The 22804-nt window shown below is 40.9% G+C and overlaps 1 protein-coding gene across 2 annotated transcripts in view; it reads right to left on the bottom strand.

Annotated features, from left to right (window-relative positions):
• CNGA3 (cyclic nucleotide gated channel alpha 3) overlaps positions 1-22804 on the bottom strand; it is a 51943-nt gene that overhangs the window by 19162 nt on the left and 9977 nt on the right. For both annotated transcript variants that reach the window (XM_027856677.1, XM_027856679.1), the window contains exons 2-3: positions 11982-12095; positions 1693-1872 (exon numbers count right to left, since the gene is read on the bottom strand). In XM_027856677.1, coding sequence (XP_027712478.1) covers positions 1693-1872; positions 11982-12095 — 294 coding nt within the window. The remainder of the gene's footprint in view (positions 1-1692; positions 1873-11981; positions 12096-22804) is intronic.

Raw genomic sequence — 22804 nt, forward strand, 5'->3', positions numbered from 1 at the left:
GCCAGGATTTCTCCGGGTCTGATCTTAAGGACCCTGCTTTCAACTCCATCAGTAGGCTGTTCAATGTGAAAGGCAGCTGGCCTTATCTTTTGGACTTTCCTTTTAGGAATGTCAGCCTCTCTAGTGAGGAGTATGGTAAAACAAAACAAAACAAAACAAAACAAAACAAAAAACCCTAACATCCTGTGTGTTATAATAATGACTACTATCCCAGCTGGGCAGTCTGAACTTTAGTGGGTATGTTGTTAGAGAGCAGTCTTGGGCCTTCTTCTCTTCTCCCTCTTACAACTTCATTTAGAATTTCATCAGTTCCCAGGGATTTAATTACCATTTCTGTGCTGATGATTCTCAAATCTGCTTATCCTGCCCCAGACTGTCTGCTGACCTCCAATCTATTATCTCCAATTGCCTTTCAGACATCTTAAACTGGATGTCCAATAGATATCTTAAACTCAATATGTCCAAAACAGAACTCATTATCTTTTCCCTTAAACTCTCTCCCCCTCCTACTATTTTTATTATTGTAAAGGACAACACCATCCTCAATCTCTCAGGTTTACAACCTAGGAGTCATCCCGGATTCCTCAGTATTTCTTACACACACCAACCTTCCACCCCCAATATTCAATCTGTTGCCAAGGCTGGTCGGTTTCACCTTTGTAACATCTCTCCAATATGCCCCCTTCTCTCCTCTGACACTGCCACCACACTGGTACAGGCTCTCATCACCTCATATCTGGATTATTGCAATAGCCTGCTGGTGGGTCTGCCTGTTTCAAGTTTCTCCCCATTCCTATAAGTCCTCTATTTGGCCACTAAAGTGATTTTCCTAAAGCAGCAGGTGTGATCATGTCACTCCTGTACTCAATAAACTCCAGTGACTCCCTATTGCCTCCAGGATCAAATACAAAATGCCCTATTTGGCATTCAAAGCCCTTTATAACCTAGCCTCCTTCTACCTTCCCAGTCTTTTTTATACTTTACTTCCTACCCACACTCTTTTCACTCTATATAACTGGTTTCCTAGCTGTCCTACAAACAAGGCCCTCCATCTCTCAACTCCAGGCAGCCTTTCTGGGTCTCTCCATGCCTAGAATGCCTCTCCAATTACTGACCTCCCTGGCTTCCTTTAAGTCCTGACTAAAATTCCATCTTTTAAGTTAAGTTTTCCCCAACCCCTCTTTATTCTAGTGCCTTCCACATGTTAATTATTTCCTATCTATCTTGTATATAACTTGTTTTGTATATATTCATTGGCTTATTGACTCTCCCATTTCATATATATATATATATATACATATATATAAATAATTTTTTTTTTTTTTGCTTTTTGGTGAGACAATCGGGATTAAGTGACTTGCCCAGGGTCACACAGCTAGTAAGTGTCAAGTGTCTGAGGCCAGATTTGAACTTAGGTCCTCCTGACTCCAGGGCCAGTACTCTATCCACTGAGTCACCTAGCTGCCCCCTCTCTCCCATTACATTTCAATCCCCTTGAGGGTAGGGAACTATCTTTGCCTCTTTTTGTATCCTCAGCATCTGGCACAGTGACTGGCACATAGTAGGCATTTAACAAATGTTTATTGTTTGATTGATTGATTGATCTAATGAGCCAAAAAAGAAAGCAAAAAAAGAAAACCCAACCTTCTCCTTTGAAATCCCACCTCCCATTGTCTTTAGAAGGTGCCCTACCTTTTCCCTCTGTCCGACACCTCTTGGATGCCTAATTTGGACTGGGTGTAGCTTTCTCGGCTGGACAACTCGTTGAGTTCTCCCTCTCGGAAACGCTCCAGGAAGGAATCTGGTCTTTGGTCTTCACGACTTATATGTCTTGTAGCCCATGCTCTAAGGGAAAGAATGAGCCGTGATAGCCTGTGTAGAAAGAAGGAAAGGGCAAAGGGGTAAAAGAACATCGCAGATCTGCAGTGGGAAGGGACATCAGATGCTGTTGAATCCAACCTCTACATTTCACAAACGAGGAAACTGAGACCCAAGGAGGTTAACTGATTTGGTCAAGGTCATAGAGGTAGCAAACGTCCGTGCAAGATTTGAACTCACATCATCTGGCTTCAAACCTTTCTCCACTGTATTATGCTGCCTCCAAAGAGTTAGAATATCTGGCTTCAGTTCCAGTCTCTGCCAGTCTCACAAGCCATGAGATCCTGGGCAAGTCCTTTCCCCTCTCTTCTCCCTAGTGTCTTGATCTGTAATCCAGAAGACATCAGATCCAGAGGGTAGACAGGAACGTGAGATAGAATTTGAGAGCAATGAATCCAAAAGTTTGGTGGTGGTGGTAGGAAGGAAACACACATTCATTAAGTACCTACTGTGTACCAGACATTATGCTCACTGCTTTACAAATACACAGGGGCAGCTAGGTGGTGCAGTGGATAGAGCACTGGCCCTGGAGTAGGAGGTACTGAGTTCAAATTCATCTTCAGAGACTTACTAGCTGTGTGACCCCGAGCAAATCACTTAACCCCCATTGCCTCCAAAAAACAGCAACAACAACAAACCCAATACCCCCTCCAAAAAAATTACATTAAAAAAAGAAAAAACTAAATATCTCTGATCCTCATAACAACCCTGAGAGATAGGTGCTATTACTATCCCCAATTTACAATTGAGAAAACTGAGGCAGACAAAGGTTAAGTGTCTTGATCAGGGTCATGCAAGGAAATATCTGAAGCCAATTCCTGCCTCCAGGCCCAGCACCCTATTCACTGCCTCACCAAGCTACATAGTGCAAGGTCAGGGAAACACCATGGAAGAAAGAGTAGAGTTGAATCCTAACATTTTGTTTCAGGCATTTTTGTATCATTTTATGAAGGTGGCTTGCTTAGCAACCCCACCCTCCAACCCTACTCAGCTGAAGGCCATACAGCCTGGAACATGAACTTAGGTGGGAATACAGGCTTTTCTGGTCCAGATGGAGCTAATATATGATCGGTCCTACGCCTCTGTAGTGGACTCAGCTTATATGATTGGGAAGTCAGGTAGAGGAAACTGAGCAGTTTTGGATGGGCTATGGGATCTCAAAGTGGGATGAATGTAATATTTGTAACTAATCTTTCTTTCTTCATTTTATAGGTTTAGGTTAGCAAGCTCAGCTAACCTAACATAATAGGCTATTTTTGTCATCTTTTACTTGCATTTTGGGTATGTAGCCATTGACTGAGCAATGGTACCCATGGTCTGAAGAGCCAGGCTTCAGTCATAGGCATAATTAATGAAATGACTGATCAACTTGTTTTCCTACTTACTACCTTTTGGAAAGGAGAGCAAAGACAGAATTCTATTGGGAAAAAAAACCCAGATAGTTACAGCAGTGTTCAAGGATATGGTATTAAAAAGAGGAGGGGGCATCTAGGTGACACAGTAGTTAGAGTGCCTGGCCTGAATAAGGAAGACTCATCTTTCCGGGTTCAAATCTGGCCTCAGACACTTACTTGCTGTCTGGGGAAGTCACTTTAGCCTGTTTGCCTCAGTTCCTCATCTGTAAAATGAACTGGAGAAGCAAATGGCAAATCATTTTCCAGTATCTTTGCCAAGAAAACCCCAAATGGAGTCAGACGCGATTGAACCATGATAACAAAAATTGAAAAGAGGAGAAAATTTTGAGCAGATTTTAAAGGGTCATTTAGGTACAATTTGACACTTTACCCTCATTTTGACAACGATATAGACTGGTCCAGACAGGCTCCATTTCTTAAACTTTCAATGTGAGCATTTAAACCTCAGAAACTACAGAACACTAAAAATCGGGACTGTCTAGACATAAGAATGTGGAGGAGAAAATGTTAGTAGTGCAGATTAAACTTAAAAAGGTAGCCTGTGTACTTTTTATTTTTCAGTAAGCCAGTTGTTAAACATTTACCAGTGCATCCCACCTTTGTCCTACCAGAGTGTGAATGTCAGAGCTGCTGGCTGCTCTGCTAATTTACCAGCAGGGGGCTCTGGAGACCTCAGGGCCGAAGAGACAATAGAAGCCGATGAGGACAAGGCTAGGTGGAGGGACGCTTTTCCACCACGTGGGTTTTAGCAATAGCAGGCAGCGACTGCCCTGCCTACTCCTAGATGGCTTAACTAGCTACAGCTTTACTAGCTAGGCCCAGGAGATGTCAAAGTTTGCAGTCTTGGCTTTATGCTGGATACCTAACTCTTCTTCAACACACATGACCAATCAGTCTTTCTACCTCCATAATATTATAGTTCAGTTTTCTTCCCTATTCACACAGTCCCCAACCTAGTTCAGGGCCTCATGGCCTTTCTCCTGGACCTTACAATAGCCCCCGATTGGTTTCCCTGCCTCAAGTCTCTCCCCTTTCCAATTCATCTTTCAAAGAACTGCCCAAGTGATTTTCATTTTTTCAAGTCTGACCATGTTATTCCAGTATACAGAAAACTCCAGTGACTCCGGCTGCCTTTGGGATTAAATATAAGTTCCTCTGACTTTCAAAGCCCTTCACAATCTAGCCCTAACTTACCTTTCCAACCTTATTCTACATTATTCCTCTTTTGAAACTCTACGATCCAGGTAAACTGGTCTTCTTGCTGTTCTTTGGACTCTATGCCTATGTCTCATCTCTTCTCTCTGCATGCTTGTATTAGCTATGCCCCCTTCCCCCTATGCATTCCTTCCTCACCTTTGCCTCTTTGAATCTCTTGTTTCTTTTTAAACTCTGCTCAAGTGCCACCTTCTATAACACGTTCTTTCAAGCTCCCCCTCCCTCCTAACTGCTACTGCCTTCCCCCTCAAAAAATTTACCTTGTATTTATTTCATATAAATTTATTTACGTACAGATTGCTTTCAGAGAACGTATGCTCCTTGAGGACAGAGATTATTCATTGTTATCTTTGTATCATAGCCCTAGCACAGTGCTTGGCACATAGAAAATAGATAACCTAATAAACACCTGTTGATTGACTGATCAATTCCTGGTCTTCAACTCATGTAATTTCCAAACTTTAATTAATTTCTAGCATGAAATTGGGCCTCTGGAACTGCCAACTTAATTGACTTTTACTCTGAGTTTTCCATGCCTTGGGTCAAAGTGGCTTTTGTTGCATCAAACCTAATGGAGTTGCTGCCTGTTGAGCCACCACCTACCATATAGGAAATAATTCCCAATGGATGATAAGATGCAATAGAGTGTAGGGGAATATATAAAGGACATATGAAGGGGTATATAAAGGGCAGACTCCAAGTTGGTTTTAGAATGCGGTGACATGAGTCCTATTTCTGACTTTGCTTTGTTCTTATGATTGTTGTTGTTTAGTCATTTTCAGTTATGTCCAACTCTTCTTGACCTCATTTGGGGTTTTCTTGGCAGAGATACTGGAGTGGTTTGCCATTTCCTTCTCCAGCTCATTTTACAGATGAGGAAACTGAGGTAAACAGGGCTAAGTGACTTGCCCAGGGTCACACAGCTAGTAAATGTCTGAGGCCAGGCTTGAACTCAGGTCTTCCTGACCCCAGGCCCAGTGCTCTCTATCTACTGCGCCACCTAGCTGCCCTATTTCTGGCTTTGCTACTTACTGCCACAAACTCTCCTCTTCCGTAAAATGAGGAGGTTGGGTTAAATGCCCTATCAGCTCTCTTACAACTCTGAACTGATGATGATGATATGAAGATGTTCTTCAGAGAACTTTGTCACCACACTGATTGCCAACCAATGGAGTTTTTTATTCCAGCAGGGGCAAGGCAACCTGGTAGATGGTACCAGCTTCTATGCCCTAAGTCAGGAAGATTTGGAAAGAATTGGCCAATGGTAGATCCATTTTTGGAGAGCTTGGCTATTGCTGTCTGTAACAAATTAGGCGGATCAACCTCTTACAGTCATCTGTCATTGAACCAATCAATTAGCACACATATATTAAGTACCTGCAAAACCATCTAAGCCCATGACTCTCAGGATGACTTCTCTGCCTCTGTGGCAGCTACCTTCTCACCCTGGCTGTACCTAGGGTTTCTTCCTCTGATTAGAGAGTTCCCCCCTGGAGCCTCCATTTGAGGAAGTATCCAAGACAACCACAGTTAATTCAAACCTGGTTCAGCCCATGACTCTCTAGAATATTTTTTCACCTTGACCTTGTGAGGGTACCCACCTTCCACCTTGCCCTTCAGCTCCTTTTCATGTCTTTTTTTCAAACATAAGGATGACTTCTTTTGTATATATTTGTTTTCTAGGATTTACACAGTGCATGGCACATAGTAAGCTTTCTATCTATCTATCATCTCCTATTGTGTCAGGCAAGGCTAGGCACAGGAAACATGATACAACAGTGAGATAGTCTCTGCCCTCAAGGGAGCTTACATTCTACTAAAAAAATTATATCATAGTTATGGCTGAAGTTCTGGATCCTCCGGTTCTGGGTAACCTAATTCTGACCATCCAAATCTATTCATTGATTAGGTCATAGACAGTAGCTCTATAGGAGTCTTAGAAGAGAACGAGGGGCAGCTAGGTGGCACAGTGCATAGAGCACTGGCCCTGGAGTCAGGAGGACCTGAGTTCAAATCCAGCCTCAGACACATAACACTCACTAGCTGTGTGACTCTGGGTAAGTCACTTAACCCCAATTGCCTCACCAAAAAAAAAAAGAAGAAGAAAACCAAATAGACAGATTTGTGTTGTCTTTCACCCACTTTGCTGGTGCCCCAGTACTATTCATTAAAAAGAAGAGTAAAGAATTACTTGCCATTCTGTTGTAACTATGGAGTCTTAAATACTGTCACTCTCCAAGAACAGTCTCCTTCATCTAGAGCTGGAAGGGAACTCAGAGTCTGGCTCTTCTAATCCCTTCATTTTCTAGATGGGGAGACTGGGCCAGTCAGGTTAAATGAGTTGCCCAAAATCACACATGGTAGGAGGGACTCCATTAGAAGTAAAATTTGAACCCAGGTCCAAAGCTAATGATCCTTCTATTATACCATAATATCCAACCTGATGGACCTGTTGGTGGGAGAAGGGAAGTCACCAGATTGGCCTACCGAAAGGTACTCAACCTTTCAACTAAGACAATTTGATGAATGGAGAATAGCATTCCAGACCCTGCTTAACCTGTACGAATATTGGGTTATGCTCCTGGATTTTCAAAGCTTTATGAATTTGGTATTTCAAGACTTGTTCAACCAGAGAATAATGGCTTGTCCTGTTGATATCATCTTCTCATCCTTAAACTCTCATGTTCAACACTGAGTTGGTCTGAGTATCCTCTAGTGCCCACACTAATACAGCTATTCGCCAACTTAGTGAATAGCCAATTTCAGAAGGGGCTACTCTCAGTCAAATCACATATGAGTTATAGAGATACCATCAGAATGGAGCATAATATTCTAGCATCTTTAACACTGACCATTAAGAGCCTGGAGCATCTTTAGACTATCTTGCAGTTCAATCAAACCCAAATTTGTTGGGGTCTCTTTGGTAGTATAGTTGACTTTTTTATCACTTATGTTCTAGGACACTGAAATCTGTAGACAGATGCATTGTCAAAAAAGCCTGAGTTTTGACATCTAATGGGCTGTTGCCTAGAGACTATGGATTTTGTAGACATTGAATGTTAACCAATTTTACTAATTCAGCAAAAGCTTGCCTATATAGAATCCACAGATTGGATTGGTGACAGCACATCTGTCCACCCTTCAAACAGGCACAGTACCTACACTGGGGAAATGTTAGTCTCTGTAGATTCCTACAACTGTACTCATACCCCATCTCCTAGCTAGGCTTTATGGGCAGTGATCTGTCTAATATTCCTGACTGTGGGCCAGGGAACTTAATGCCTTGCATGTGGTTGCCTCAGACTTTACTGGCTGTAATATAATACATCTTCTAATGTGTCAAATATCAATAATCATTTACTTAGGCCAATGACTAAGTGGAAACCAAGCAATGCTTGGCAACTTATGTAATTTCCATTCCTGGGTGGCAGGAATGTTCACTTTCATTAGGGACCTGCACCATCCCATGATTATGATGGTGCTTTGGGGTGGTGTGGGTGGGGTAGGTGAGGAGTGGTAGACACCTTGGTCAGTTAAAATGATTTACTTCCTTTGTGTTGGACTTAGTACTACGGCTTAACCTACACACCTATTCCTGATTTCCTGGATCCACAGTGCACCTCTTCATATCACCTCCATTTTATCTCATACTATTTGACCACACCATTCATGGCACCCAAATATAGAAAACATCCTAGCTGCTTTGGGTGGGTGGAGGTGGTATATAAAGGGCAGAATACAAGTTGAAATCTCAGGAAGGTGGATACTTGGGACATAGAATGGGGCTAGAAGAATTCTGTCGATAAGGGGCAGGATTTCTTGAGTTTGAGGTCTTTATGTTGGGGGCTCAGTTGGTCCACACACCTGAAAAACTATAAATTTAAGTGAGTGGAAAGTAAGCCAGGAAAGCACAAAGAAATGTATTCTTTTGCCTTTTCCAAACTTGAGAACTGGAGAATAATAGAAATGAATGGTAGGGGGGAAAAACATTTAAGACCAACATTGCCAAATCTAGTCATCTTTCTCCAATTTGATGTTTATATGGAGTCAAATTTTTTTAAACCCTATTGGAGGATTTTGTGTTATTTCTTTTAAATTCCTCCTTATTAGATTTGGGAGATCCATCTAGCCTACTGAGACATTTTTTCTGTTTTCATTCTATCACCTAGTAAGTTAGAATTTTCCCTAACTTTGTGTCATTCACAAATTCGATTAGCACGTTCCTGAATTCCGTCTCATATCACCAGTTCCTGTTGAATATTTCCCACTAGACATCCCATAGGCATCTCAAATTAACACGTCCAAAATATGACTTGTTGTTTGTCCCAAATAGCACTCTTGGTTTTGTGGGCCTTTCCAAACCACTCTTCTTCCTAACTTTCTTCTTACTATTGAGGACATTGCCATCCTTCTAGTCGCCCAGATTTACAACCTATTAATTTTTCCTTACCCTACATATTCAAGAGATGACCAAGGCTTGTCAATTCATCCTCAACAGCATTTCTCTCATTTGTTGCCTTCTCTTTTTTTACGTAACTACCATCATTATTTAGGCCCTTGGCACCTCTTGCCTGGACTTTTGTAAAACCTCTCACTTGGCCTCCTTCATTCAATCCAACTTCAACCCACTGGTCAAAGTGACATTCTGGAGTACAGGTCTAATTCAGCTATTCATCTACTCAAAAAACCTGCAGTGGATCCCTATGTAGCTTTAGGATAAAATACTAGCATTTCTAGAAATCCTTTATAATTTGCCTCCACCTTGCCTTTCCAGGCTTATTACACATTATTCCTCTTTAATCATTCTACCTTCCAGCTAAATTGACCAACTTGCCTTTCCTTCCTCACATAACATTCTGTTCCCCATGCCTGGAAGGCACCAGATCCTTACTCAGACAGCTTAGAATTCCTCGTTATATACAAAGCTCACGTCCTACCAGGCTTTTTCATTATTTCCCTCAGTTTGACTCCCTTTCTCCCCTAATTACTTTGTATTCACTATAAACATATTTTGTATTTACTTAGTTGTAGATATAGAGACAGCTGGGCCAGGAGTCAGGAAGACCTGAGTTCAAATCCAGCCTCAGACATTTACTAGCTGGGTGACCCTGAGCAAATCACTTAACTCTGTTTGCCTTAGTTTCCTCATCTGTAAAATGAGCTGCAGAAGGAAATAGTAAACCACTCCAGTATTTTTGCCACGAAAACCCTAAATGGAGTCATGAAGGGCCAGATACTACTGAAATGACTGAACAAGAGCTGTATATAAGTACAAAATGGAACATAAACCCCTCAAGGGCAGACAGAGGCTGTTTTGCTTTCTTTTTATCTCCAGGGCCCAATACAGTGCTTGGCATAAAACAGGTGCTTAATCAATGCTTAGTGATTGACTGAAGGAAATAAGAAAGGAATGAAGGAGATAACTTAATAGTCTCAAGTTTCCCAAGAATACCACGCCTGATCTATAAGTCTGGGCCTGATTTTTCATGCAAAATCTTTCAAGTACAGTTATCCTTTCCAGAGCACTACTTTCCCAATTGGGGTTTTGATATGTTCCAGGTCGATACAAAAAATTAAATGGGAATTTGGGGGGAGTTTTGCAGAAGCCACAGACAACATGTGAAGGCCAGCAGATGACGCAGAAAAAGTTTAGAAACTCAGAAATGTATAAAATAGTATTGTATAATACCAACCCAAATTTTACAATGGGGTACAATAAACACCCCATAAAAGAAAAAGAAAAGATTCACACTTCTTCTCTGATATGAAGGGAAGACCAAAACATTTTACTCAGATTTTCCAGATCGTGAGGGCATGGCACCTCTAAACCTTACAATAAGGAAGGAACAACTGTAATTCCCTAGAGTGCTAGCATCTCATGAGTATTTAAGGTAATATGAATGCTGTTTTTCAGGTGGAGGAGCATGGGTGGAGAGAGAACATTTGAGGTGAAAGGAAAAAAAGAGATTTGCCCGAAATCTGAATAATACCCCAGAACCTTCTAAAATTTTTGCCTAAGGTCTTTAAAGTCAGACTTTTGTAGGGGAAAAAAAGAGAATATTTGTAGTGCAGAAAAAGGGAGGTCAGCTTGGTATTACTGAGAACTGATTAATGAAGAGGAGTCTGGCCTCATCAGTTTTGCAGCTTTCAGTAAATTTATTTTCAGTGCTTCAAGCAGTAACTCAAGGATTAGACAACATTGGGAGACCGCCACAGTGAAAAGAGCACAGGATTTGAAGCCGGAAGGTCTAGGTTTGAATCATGCTTCTGTCATTTCAAATCCTACTTCTGGCACTTACTACCTGTGTGACTATAGGTAAATCACTTAACCTCGTGGGTCTCAGTTTCCTCATCTCTAAAATGGGGCTAATACATGTGCTGCCCATCTTGTTGGGAAGCCATGAAGATCAAACGAGATAATACAAAAATGTTCTGTCACTATAAAGTAGCATTTGGCTTTGGGACTGGACCTTGATTTCACTGCTATAAGGAGCTCCTGGTGAGGAAATTGCCTCTATATATGCAGGTGAACACCTGTGCTGCAATTTACAGACTTAGAAAGTTGTCTGGGGCATTAAGAAGGAAAATGACTTGCCTAGGATCATACAGGCAATGTGGGTCAGAGATAAGTCTTGAACCCAGGTCTTCCTGGCTCTAAAGACACCTCTCTATCCAATGCCATGAAGCCCTTCTTGAAAAAGTGTATAATACATTCTACAAGAATAATAATGAACAACAAAGTACTTAGTAGATTTTAGACATAAATTTAGATTACTTTCATGGGGGCAGGGGGTGGGGAGTTTGATATTAATAAGAGACCACATAGATACTGGCAATGGAATCAAATTCTTCTAGCTTGATGGTCTTTGCAAAGTTATTTGTCTTGTAGTATGGCTTCATGAAATATATCATGGGGCCATCTAGGTGGTGCAGAAGATAGAGCACTAGCCCTGGAGTCAGGAGGACCTGAGTTCAAATCTGGTCTCATACACTTGACACTTACTAGCTGTGTGACCCTGGACAAGTCACTTAACCTGATTGCTTCACAAGAAAAAGTAAGAAATTTATCATGCAGTCCTCTAAAAGAAATGTCTTCCTTTTAGATAGCTTAGTCGTCTCTTATCTGGCCAGTTAATTTTGTTCCATGTTTTTGTCCTTTATCACTCCATTGTTCTTTACCCGTTGGCCAACTAAACTATAGTAAGTCTGATTGTTATTGCTAGCAGTGGAATGAGCTCTGCTCTAATCAAGTCTCTTACTACAAATGCTTCCCAGGCTAAGCAGTTACCCTGAAGAAATCCCTTTCTACTCTGGAAATTCATCATAGACTTTTCAGAGGTTTGGTACATTTGGGCCAAGATAAAATCAGTCACAGGTAGAATTCTAACCCTTCACCCTTCCCTACCACCCTTTGCTTCTCATGCTGCTTTCTTCTTCTTCATGAGGTGAGCAATATTATCCCCGCTCTGTTACCTGGCTGGCCTCAGGCTTGTGAAGGAACCTTGGCAGGATTCAGACGGGGCTCTGGTCTCCACAGTAATCACTTGCTGCAGTTCTGATGCGGAATCCTCACATGAGGAATGAGCCCTATGAAATGAAATGTGTAGCCAGCTGATTTGATTACCAACTCACCATCCCCTGGAATAGGGTGACCAGATGCTCGGCTAGCTCCACCAGGAATAGCACCACCGGGAATCCCGGACACAGGGGGCTCACTGAACACTCAGGTCAAGTCATTCTTTCTGGGAACCACACGAGCCTGTGTTTTAGTGTTTGGCCCACCATGATACTGGTGAGCGGAAACATTGTCTAAACATCGTGAGCTGAGTGGGACAAATTTCTGAAGCATTCATAGTATTTGCTGTGTATACTGGCTCCTTATGAGAAACCCTAGCAATAAGTTTTACTTATGCTCCTTGCCCTGAAAATACAACTAAGCTTGACCTAGAATGTGAAAGAAACACTTTAATGTTTCATCATGTTATGGTTTAGTGTTTTATTTTTTTCCCGTAGCCTGATTACATGCCTTCGTCACCTAGCCTATTATAGGGGCAGCTAAGTGGTACAATAGATAGAGTGCTGGGCCTGGAGTCAGGAAGACTCACCTTCTTGAGGTCAAATCTGGGCTCAGACACTTACTAGCTGTCTGACCCTGGGCAAGGCACTTAACCCTGTTACTTCAGTTTTCTCATCTGTAAAATGAACTGGAGAACGAAATGGCAAACTACTCCAATATCCTTGCCAAGAAAACCCCAAATGGAGTCACGAAGAGTTGGATACAAGTGAAAAACGCCTCAACAACAGTGACTGTTTTATATACTTAATTATTTTATGCTAATAGTCATTTGCATATGTGTCAGCTCCCTGACCGTAAGCTATATGAAGTCAGAGAAGACATACCCAAACTTTTTAGGTTTAGCATCTAGCACAGTGTTCTGCACATACTAGGTGCTTACTAATTGTTGGTTGAATATTTTAAAGCTTAAATTTTTTATTATGAAATTAATTAACAAGTATGAACATTTCAGAATACAAAGAATAATTTTTTAAAAAGAGTTGTTATATGAAACTGAACTTCCATCATATTTTGATTTTTTTAAGTATATTATATTAACACCACAGTAACAAAATTTCCCAATTTGTGTTTCATTCTGTAGTTCTTGATGTTTTCTTCTGTGTTCTTTATAAGTGTTTGTTGATGGCACGCAGCGAGAGTGCTGGGCCTGAAGCCAAGAAAGCCTGAGTTCATATCTAGCCTCAGATGTTTAGTAATTAACCTGTGTGACCTTGGGTAAGTCACTTAACTTCTGTTTTTCCCAGTTTCCTTATCTGTAAGATGGGAATAATAATTGCAACTACCTCCTAGGATTCTTGTGAAGATCAAATTAAATTATAATCATAAAGCGCTTAGCATAGCGCCCAATACATAGTTAGCTCTATATAAATGTGAGCTATTGGCTATTATTTTTAAAAATCTCCATCATTATCCAGGAAGTCACTCTCCATTATAACAGATAAGTCAAGTAAAATAATTTAACGCTCTGAGTCTGAAAATGTGTTGGTTGAATTTGCTGTCTGTCATATCCTTTCCATGTTAGTCTTTGTCAATGTTGTTAGTGGTGGCCTATAAGCTCCCTGAAAACAGGGGCTCTTCGTACAACATCTGGCACATGCCTGTCAGTAACAAATCAGTAATTTTTGATAGTGATAGTTGTAAAATGACATCGCTACTATCCATTGGGGCTGAAATAATTTTTTACACCAATGTTAATCCCCTAACTTACTTTAGCATCTGACTAAACAGTTTCCTTTCTAATGTCATTCTCCATTCTCAAGACTTTCTTAAGTCTGGGAGGCAGTGGGACATGGGGCTACATTGATAGGTTTAAAGCCTATTCAAGTCAAGAAGAACTGAATTTAACTTAGTAGTGTGATCCTGGGCAAGTCACTTAACCTGAGCCCCAGGTTCCTTATCTGTAAAATGAGGATAGTATCTACCTATTGGATGTCAAGAGGCTCAAATATAAGTTGTTTTGCAAAACTTAAGGCATTACATAAATGCTAGTTACTATTTATTTGCAAACATCTCTTCAATTTAATTCTCCCTTCCCCAAATACTTGAGCCTGCTCTGTTTTTTCCCCTGTTTTCTATTTTGATCTCAATTATTTTCCCACCACTCTCATTTTCTAGATAAAAGAAGCTTCCCAGGACAACAACCCCTCCCATGGCCTTCTCCCAAAGTGGGCATTAGGGAAGAGGAACCCAGAGGTTTGGGGTTATGTTCTATAGTTTGGCAATAGCAGAGAGCAGGCAATTAAGTCAGAGCCCCCTTCCCTCCTCCCATCGCTCTCCTTCTCCCTCATCATATATTTGTTACCTTTTGTCCCTCTGCTCACACCATACCCCAGAACATATCTGTGAAGGCCTCCTTTGGACTAAGCTTGGAGAATCAAGTGCATTGGACCTTATTCTCAAAATCAGTGAGTACTTACTGAGTTATTTCCTTTTCCCTGAAATATAGTACCACCAGAATGTAAGCTCCCTGAAGGCTCTGTGTGTGTGTGTGTGTGTTTTAATTTGTGCGTCCCCATTGCCTATCATAATGCCTGTTTTACGTTGAATTGAATTCACGCAGTCAAGCAATGCTTACCGAGTGGCTACTATGTGCCAGATTATGGAACATAACCCCAAACTCCCTTACTCTATCTACTTTACCATAAATAAACACTTGTAAAGAACACAGAAGAAAACACCAAGAAGTGCAGAAGGAAACACAAATTGGGAAATTTTGTTACTATAGTGTTAATATTTATAATACACTTAAAATATGATGGAAGTTCACAGTTTGATATAATAACCCTCTTTCAAAATTTTTCTTTGGATCCTGAAATGTTCATATTTGTTGATTAATTTCATAATAAAAAATTTAAACTTTAAAATGTTCAACCAACACTTACTAAGCACCTACTATGTGCAAAACACTGTGCTAAGTGCTGGAGATAGAAAGCTTGGGTATGTCTTTTCCGACCTCACAGAGTTTACAATCAGGGAGCTGACACACATATAAATGATTATTAACATAAAACATATAAGTATATAAAAGAGTCATTGTTGAGGAGTCATTTTTCACTTGTATCCAACTATTTGTGACTCTGCTATGCATTGGGAACACAAAGAAAGCCCCCAACAAAACAAAACAAACCAGTCCCAGCTGTCAAGGCATTTACAGGCTAAGGGGCAGATAACATGCAAAGTGCTACGTACCAGTAAAACATACAAGCTAAATTGGGCAATAGGCTCAGAGGAAGGCTCTTAGATGAACGAGGGCTGGGAAAGGCTTCTTGCAGAAGGTGGGGCTTTATCTAAGACAAAGGAAGCCAGGAAAACTAAGAGGCTGTGATGAGGAAGATGAGGAAGGAGAGAATTTTAGGAATAGGGGACAATTAATAAAAATGCTTGGAGCTGGGAGATGTCCTAACCCCTTTCGCTTGGCTCTGCCTCTTCCATTCTCTTGGTGAACCCATCAGTTCCCATGAGTTTAACTATCAGCTGTAGACATGACACCCAAATCTACAGATCCAGCCGTCATCTCTCTTTTGTGCTCTAGTTCTGAATCTCTAGTTGTCTGCCAGGCATGTCCACCTTGATCTCCCAATTCAACAGCACTCACTATCTTTCTCACAACATCTGCCCCTTTTTTTAACTTTTCTTATGTCTGATAAGGCTTGTTGTTTAGTCATTTTTTTCAGACCCCTTTTGGGTTTTCTTGGCAGAGATACTGGAGTGGTTTGCCATTTCCTTCTCCAGCTCATTTTACAGATGAGGAAACTGAGGCAAGCAGGGCTAAGTGACTTGCCCAGGTTCACACAGCTAGTAAATGTCTGAGGCTGGATTTGAACTCAGATGTTCTTGACTCCAGGCTGGGCTCTCTATCCACTGCACCATCTAGCACTACCATCTTTCCAATTACCCCGTTTCCCAAGTTCAGATTCACACACTGACCTATCTTGGAAACACCTTATGCCTACCATTCTTTTCCTGGCTATTTCCTTTGCTCCCATCACACTCTACCTTGTATTACAAAGATCTGTGGATATAGAGTATCCCTCATTCTATCTTATATTATAATGATCTGTTGTATGCAGAGTATTCCCTCCCTTCCTCCTAGAATACAAGCTACCTGATGCCAGGGACCATGCTATTGTTTATCCTTGTGTTCCCAAGGCACAGTGTCTTCCTGTTGTTTGAGGAATTGAATTAAATTTACATTGGCTTGTCTTGGAAGCTTTGTGCATCTTCTTGGGGTTTGCTGATGTCAGCTCATGTTTTTACTGGAAAAGAGGTCCTTTGCTTCAGTTCCAAGACAGAGGGATTTGTCTTCATTTACTTCTTATTCCTCCATACTGGAGCAAACAGAGGCATGCCAAGTCAGTGTGGCCTGGGCTCTTTGGGACACTGAGAAAATCAGGCTGTAATTCTAGTCCTCTGAGACACTTAGATCCATAAAAACCCAGAGATAGAGGACACATCATCCTCAATTCTTCACTCTCTCTCATACCTGTATCCAATGGGTGACCAAGGCTTGTCTATTCTCTCTTTGCAACATCACAGATGTGCCCCCTTCTCTCCTCTGACACTTGTCAGCACTCTGGTGCAGGACCTCAATCACCTCACAATTGGATTACTGCGATAGCTTGCTGATGGGTCTGCCTGACTCGGGTCTCTCCCCAGTCTAGTCCATCCTCCAGGCAGCTGCCAAGAGGTTTTTCCTAAAGTGTAGGTCTGCCCATGTTAACCCCTTTTCCCCCATCCTATCAATTCCAGTGGTTCTCTATTACCTCCAGGATCAAAAATAAAATCCTGTTTGGCTTCTAAAGCCCTTCCCTGGATGATGGACAGGCTGGATGCAAGTGAAAATCCAGTTGAAAAGAAACTCCTTCTATGTAGAACAGTCAAGAATCAGATGAATGTGTTTGTGAATCTTTTTTTTTAATTTTCTTTACCATCCTGCTAAAACCTCCTGGGGCCCAGGTTTCATCAGGCAGATTAAGAATCATCCAGGCAGTGGTCTATGGGGGACTGAAATTCCATTCTGTTTGACTTCAGGAGCCCAGGCAAGCCAAATTAACTGTCATGTGGCCTCTTCCAACCTCATCATCCTTTTTTAACAAAGCAATAACAAGATCTAGGTAGGAGGCAAGACTATCTCCCTCCCCAGGTCCTCAATAAGACAGCTCCATACTGTTGGTAATAATATTTGCTATGGGGGTGGCACATATTTCCCAAGCCATCCCAATCAATTATCCATAAAGCCAGGGAAAAAGACAGAAGATTGTTGTAATTGCCTGTCACAGGATGCTAGTAGCTAATAAGCAGTCTCAAGTCAGGAAGCTACATTAGACAAGGGAGGCAAGAATCAGCAATGAGTGCCACAGAGAATTCTGGAGGACTTAGGTGTTCCACCTACATCAATGCTGCCTCAGTCAGCAGCTCACAAGAGATTGCTGTTCTTGTCTGGTTTCCATCAGTGAAGTGAGGAGCAGCCTTAAGACCACATTCATTTATGTTGACAGAGCCAAGACATCTCATCAAACAAAATCTTAAGGAATGAACAATCTCTCCCAGGTTGCTCAATGGCCCTGGATCATTACAAATAATGGGTATCACTACTAGCTAATAGTAGTGTTCATGATAATGATGTGATGATTATTATTATTGTTTTTAAATGTGGAACTCAGGAATGTCCTCAATGTAAGGGAACTCACAGTGTGGAAATTCCCTCCATGGCTGCAGATCCACACCTTTTCTACCATGTATAGTCTTTGAGAATTGACTGGGGTGGGGGGTGATACCAGGAAGTTAAGTGACTTATCACATTGCTGGTATGTCCCAGAAGCAGAACTCAAATTCAGAGCTTCCTGACTTTCTAAATTCAGCCCTCTAGTCACTTGGCCACCTTACCTCTCTCCTATGATAATATATATATATATATATATATACATATATATACATATTTTTAGTTTTCAACATTCACTTTTATAAGATTTTGAGTTCTAAATTTTTCCCCCTCCCTCCCCTCCCCCCTCTCCAAGATGGCATGTAGTCTGATGAACAGTATGATAATATATTTCAAATCAATGAAAAAACAGTGTTTCGAGGAACAGGAGCTGTCCATAAATGGAATGGGCTGTTTCCTTAGGCAGTGAATTCTCTGTTGCTGGAGATGTCCAAGCAGAAAGTTGATTCTGGGGGTATGGTAGAGCAAGAATCTTTACCTAGGGTTCACAGATTCCAAAGGAATCCATGAAAAGATTTCAGGGGGTCAATTCCCTTAGTTGGGGAAAACCCCACATCTTTATTTTCATTAATCTCTAACTGAAACTTCATTTCCTTCAATTATTTTAAAACATTACTGAGAGATGGGGTCTATTGGCTTCACCAGATTGCCAAAGGGCTTCATGACATAAAAAGATTAAGAAGCACTTTAACAAGAGGGCATACATGCTCTGGGCAGGGTTTTGGATTGGATGACTTGGGATCTGGCAGAAAACATGCTAAGTGTAGCTTCAAGAGCTATTATGTGCCTGCTAGATTGACCCTACACTGCTTGACTCTGGAGGGCAAAACTAGAAAGAAATGGTAAGGGGAGTTTTTGGTTCTTTAAGGAGAAGCTTTTGAACAGTTGTGCCCACTGGTGAAATATGCTGCCTTGGAAGGTGGTGAGTTCATAAGCTCATAGACTTTAGTGTGATGATGAAATAGAGTGAAAACCACTTACAAAATGGAGTTGGTTTAGTGTGGGAATCAAGAAAACCAATTAGATTCTATCTCATGAACACTAACTCCATCTTGTGCTATCACGTGGATTCTCTTCCATCTTGTTTTTCTGCAAATCATCCATGGGAAACTAGATGGCATAAGCCATCTATTGTTTCATAAATGCAGGTGGGTGCAATCAATTGTCATTTCTCAATTTTGGGAAAAGAAAGCCCCTGAAACTGACTCGTCCTCTTCCAACTCAATAGAAACGCATTTTTTCCCTTGCAACTTGGAAAGCCCCTAATCTTTCCTCTAATTAGAAATCAGATTATCTAATTTCGTATCCTGTTGTTTTCTTTAAATTAATTGGTCTTATTTGAGTACTTTTATATTTTTAAAACATAAAAATCTGTCTCACTCTTCTCAGGGTCTTTGGACTGACTGGGGAGTCCATTGACCCATTTATTACGCCCATTTTGCTAATAAATAGTATAGCTCAAATTGTTTCCTCAGTTATTATTAATTATCCACAGCTAGAAGAGACCATAGAGGCCATTTAATCCAACTCCTTCATTTTACAGATGAAACTTGGAAAGTTTAAGTGACTTGACCAGGGGTCATCCAGTCAGGGTCAAAGACAGATGCCAAAACCAGGTCTTCCTGAACAAGACCAGATCTCTATTAACCACACCAGTGGTATCAAACTCAAATAGAAACAGGCATCACATATATAAGGGTCTCTGTGGGTTGAATATTGATTTAGTTTTAAAATGTAGTATTATCTATGTTTTTTTATTTTTATTTTTTAAATTTATTTTATCAAATATTTCCCAAATACATTTTAATTTGGTTTGGATGCACTCAGGAGGGTCATGGGCTGTATGCAGCCCAGAGATTGCATGTTTGATCCCTCTAAACTATATTGCTTCTGCTTTTCTACTCACCACTATAGGCTGTAAACAAATACTGGTTACTGGTTGTGGGGGATGTCCCTAAAAGGATTAAGTATGGGTAGTATAGGTTAGACTAGATGACCAGTGAAGTCTCTTCCCAGTTTGTAATTTTGTGATTCTCATTAATATTTTTAAAGTGCTTTATGATCACAGACAGGGCAGCTAGGTGGTGCAGTGGATAGAGTGCCCAGCCTAGGGTCAAGAAGACTCATCTTCCTGAGTTCAAATCTTGCCTCAGCACTCATTGGCTGTGTGCAAGTCATTTAATCCCATTTACCTTAGTTTCCTCATCTGTAAAATGAGCTGGAGAAGGAAATGGCAAACCACTCCAGTATCTCTGCCAAGGTAACCCCAAATGGGGTCATGAAGAGTTGGACACAACTGAAAATAGTAGTAGAAGTAGTGGTAGTATGATTATATAATAATTTATGCACAGGATGGTGAATAGGTAAAAACATATTTAGAATGGTTAAATTGCTGTACTATTATTCAAATTTAATGCCAGCCAGGCTTGAGACACTAGGAATTCTACACAGTGGGATTTAGAAAGAGACGGGCAGGCCCCCTGTCTCTAAAAATACTTTCAAACTTGCTTACTGAAAAAGTCTCACATTCCCATCAAAATCTGTTGGGCTTTTATTCCTTTGCTTATTAAATAAAAATACTCCCAGAGTGGGAAAGCACATTGAGCCTAACAGTCTTTTACAACTTAGTGTGAATGAGTTTATTGGGTCTTTTCTTGAGAACAGGTTTTGATAAGGAGAAGAGGGAGGGAGAAGAAACCTGGGTAAAGAGTCATGAGTGCCAATGAGCCCACAGGCACTGAAGCCCAACTTTGCCTACTTCACAATGCCCCAATTTGGTGCTGCTTGAAGCTAGTAAAAGAGTGAACAGAATTGATTAGTGCCAAGAGAAATAGCAGTACTTCCACAGGTGAACTGAACAAATGGTGAATAAATTATTCAGGGAAACTTCCACCAAAGAGCTGGGGTTAAGGGACTTTGATCTGTAGTGTTTCCCATGGAAACATCTTCTTGACTCATCATTAGACATTTTTGCCAAACCACATCACCACTCTAAGTTTTGATTACATCAGATATCATAAGAGGGAGTTGAACCAGATGGTCTATAACTTTCTGTCCAGTTCTTTATTTAATCTAGACTTCACCTGTAGCTTCTGGTCTCTCTGTTATCAAATCTGTCCTTGACTGAGCGGTCAAAAGAATCTCTCTAAATCACAGCTCTCACCATATCACCTCCCCTGCTCCAGAATCTTTTATGATTCCCTACTGCCTTTAGAACAAAATGCAAGCTCCACAGTTTGGCATTTGAAGCCCTATATAATCTGGCTCCAACCTACCTTTCCAGACTTATTTCACACGACTCTCCCTACTTCTATTCTCTATTTCCACCCAAATTAACCTGCTTACTACTGTATTGTTCCCAAAACATCACATTCCATCTTTTGTCTCTGAACCTATGCACTGGGTATCCCCTGTGTCTGGACTCCTCACTTCCACCTCTTGGAATCTTTGGTTTATTGTTACTGTAAAGGCAGGGATTCCACCTTCACCTCAATTAATGAAATCAGGGAAGAACCAGACTCGTCCACTAAATCAAGCAATCAATTAACAAAAGTGTCGAGGAATTTTCCAACAATATGTGAATAATCCTCTCAGTCAATTAGAGAGGACTGGGGGCTTTGTGCTATTGCATGAAAGCAGATGGCGCCACACAGGAAACATTTAGGATTGGGTTGAGAAGATCAAATCATACCACTTGGGCTCTAAATGAAAACAGAGTAGTCAAGTCAAGTTAGAAGCATTAATTAAGCAGGGTTACTATAAAGAATGAAAGATAAAGAATGAAATTATCTCTACTAGCAGTCAGCTTACATTCTAGCAGAGGGGACAAGTACATATGATACATATAGAACAAATATAAAATTAATACACATTTATGCACATACAAAGTAGTTAAATACCAGGTACTGGGGGGGGCACTAGCAGTTGGGATCAGGAAAGTTTTCATGCAGAGATTGGTGCCTGGGTTACATTTTAAAGGAATGGAAGGACTCTAGGAGGCAGAGAAAAGGCTTGGTGGCTGTTGGGGGGTGGGGGGCAGCCAATGCAAGAAGGTGATGGAGTATTTTGAGTGAGGAACAGAGAGAAAGCCAGTTTGGATTCCGGAGGGGGAATAGGATAGCACTGATCAATGAGATTAGAAAGGTAGTTTGGGGCCAGATTGTATATGACTTTAAAAGCTAAACAGAGTTTAGTATTTTATTCTAAAGGCAATCAGAAACCAATGGAGTTGGTTGAGTATTGGAGACACCTGGCCAGATCTGCCCTTCAGGAAAATTAGTTGGGCATAATTGTGTAGGATGGACTGGAGTGGTGAAGGACTTGAGGCAGGGGGACCAATTAGTAGTCTGTTGGATAATCTTGGTGAGAGGTGATGAGGGTCTGAACCAAGACAGGGAACTCTGTGAGTGGAGAGGAGAGGTTGGATGGAAGAGATATTGCCAAGTCAGAAATGGCAAGATTTGTCAACTGACTGGATATATGGGATGAGGAAAAGAAAGGAATCATTGATAATGGTGAGGTTACAAACCTAAAGCACTAGGAAAATGGCAGTACCTTCAACAGAAAGAGGAAGGTTTGGAAGAAGGAAGGGTTTAGAGGAAAAGATGATGAGCTCAGGTTTAAACATGTTGATTTTAAGACGTCTCCAGGACTGGATCATTAGGAGACAGCACACCCAGTTGAGATCAGAGCATGCCCACTAACTATGAGTGTCCCCCAAGTGTCTGTCCTGGATCCTCTTCTTTTTAAAAATTTTTTAAAATAGTATTTTATTTTTCCAGTTACATGGAAAGATAGTTTTCAACATTCATTTTTAAAATAAAATTTTGAGTTCCAAATTCCTTCCCTCCTTCCCCTTCCCCCTCTCCAAGATGGCAAGCATTCTGATATAGGTTTTTTCTCTTCTTCTCTCTCCTTCCTCCCTTCCTTCTTTTCTTCCTTCCTTCTTTTATTCTTTCTTTCTTTCTTTCTTTCTTTCTTTCTTTCTTTCTTTCTTTC

The sequence above is a fragment of the Vombatus ursinus genome, unplaced genomic scaffold (genome assembly GCF_900497805.2).
Source record: "Vombatus ursinus unplaced genomic scaffold, bare-nosed wombat genome assembly UNPS02011591.1, whole genome shotgun sequence".
NCBI classification, from domain to species: domain Eukaryota; kingdom Metazoa; phylum Chordata; class Mammalia; order Diprotodontia; family Vombatidae; genus Vombatus; species Vombatus ursinus.